The 1,648-nt window shown below is 37.7% G+C and overlaps 1 protein-coding gene across 3 annotated transcripts in view; it reads left to right on the top strand.

Moving 5' to 3' along the window:
• The window catches only part of TMEM19 (transmembrane protein 19), a 36,936-nt gene that overhangs the window by 3,394 nt on the left and 31,894 nt on the right, over positions 1–1,648 (top strand). For all 3 annotated transcript variants that reach the window (XM_045292834.1, XM_045292828.1, XM_004700447.2), the window contains one exon: positions 845–958. In XM_045292834.1, the coding sequence (XP_045148769.1) occupies positions 845–958 (114 nt within the window). The remainder of the gene's footprint in view (positions 1–844; positions 959–1,648) is intronic.

Genomic DNA, 1,648 nt, shown 5'->3' with positions numbered 1-1,648 from the left:
GGGGGGGGGGGCATTTAGGAACTTGAGGAAAGTTGTATGTTTCATCATTGCTACACTGCACCCTGACTGGCTAATCTCAAGAATATAGATTTTCATGTGAAACCATTACTTTAAATATTGACTCAAATTGTTTGAAAACTCTGTGCCAGATGAACAAAGCATCTCTCACTGGATGCAACCTTGGGGAAAAAGTGATTGCTAATCATTCGATCAGAGGAGCCCAGAGGGTGTAGTTGTGCTTTGGACCGTGGACTGCAAAATCAGCAGTTCAAACCAGCAGGTGATCCTCCGGAGAAAGAGGCTTTCTAGTCCTATAAAGAGTACAAGCTTCTCTGAGGAGTTAATCTTGGAAACCCACAAGGACAGTTCGACCCTGTTTTTTGGGGTGGCTGTGAGTGAGAAATGACTCAGAGGCAAGGAGTGTGGGTTTTTTGCGTTTGGGCCTTAATTGTGCAGCTTCTGAGCTTGTTAATTTTTTTTAAATCATTTTGGTAGTTAGAAAAGCATTAGATCCTGTTAGAAAGGAGTCTGTTCCATATAGTTTTTAAAACTTATGCCCCCTTTAAAAGCAATGTGAAACTAGAGATTCATTTCTAATTTCCAAAAATGTGTGAAGATATCTAGTATTACACATAGCTACAAATGGTTCCCAAAATGTGGGCAGCAACTACATGGCCATTCCTCAGTAAAATGGGCTCATTGAAAATATACAAGTCCTGGTAAACATCTCAGTTTCTTAAACAAATTGTGACAGTATTTTAATCCTAAAAGTAATTATCAAAGCTTAGTATCAAAACAGATTATAGGCATTTTATAATTGGTGCTGTTCCTATGTAATTTTCAGGTAACTTACGACCTATCTCCCCATGGCGCTGGCTGTTTTCTGTGGTTGCTCCTGTTTTGATCATCTCAAATGGCTTAAAAAAGAAAAGTCTCGATCACACTGGGGCTTTAGGAGGTATGTTTTCATGTTGAATGTTTAAATGCCATATAATTAGTGCCTGTGCTTATTTAAACTTGGGTATTCAAAATTTTTTATACTTTTCGTGAAATTGCAAATTTTAATGTTCCATAAACAGTGATAAAGTTGGGCATTGCTCTGCCTTGCTCTGGAAAACATTGAGAAATGAACAGACCTTTTGTGTGTGTATGTGTGATTTTAATTTTGTAACTGATTTCAACATTTAGGTGAGCCGCATAGACTTGTAAGGGCTCTCCCATTCGCTCCATTAGTTGATAACCTGCTAGCAAAAACATTGGTGCACACTTCACAAGGGTAAAGTAGGGGAGCAGTTGAAAAATGTTACTTTGGAGCAGTGCTATTAGTAACGTCAGGCTGGAAAGCACAAATTGAATGTTCTAGACTAATTTTTCTGAGTTGGGGACAGGGTGTTTATTCTTTCAGCAAATGTTGATTGAGCTTTATTTAGTGCTGGTGTTCTAGAAACTGGTGATGTAACTGAGAACAAAGAAGGCACGGGTTCAGTACTGAGGAAACTTTCCTTAGAGCAGATAACAAATACCGTTTATACTCATTTTTTTTTCTTTTTTAATCAATTTATTGGGGCTCATACAATTCAACACAATACATAGATCAATTGTATAAAACACATCTATACATTTGTTGCCCTCATTATTCCCAAAATTC

This window comes from Echinops telfairi, unplaced genomic scaffold (genome assembly GCF_000313985.2).
Source record: "Echinops telfairi isolate 266 unplaced genomic scaffold, ASM31398v2 ScPeMD7_2;HRSCAF=8, whole genome shotgun sequence".
In the NCBI taxonomy this organism is placed as follows: Eukaryota; Metazoa; Chordata; class Mammalia; order Afrosoricida; family Tenrecidae; genus Echinops; species Echinops telfairi.
Note: the sequence above shows the minus strand (reverse complement) of the source record. Positions and strands in the feature narration are given on the sequence as shown.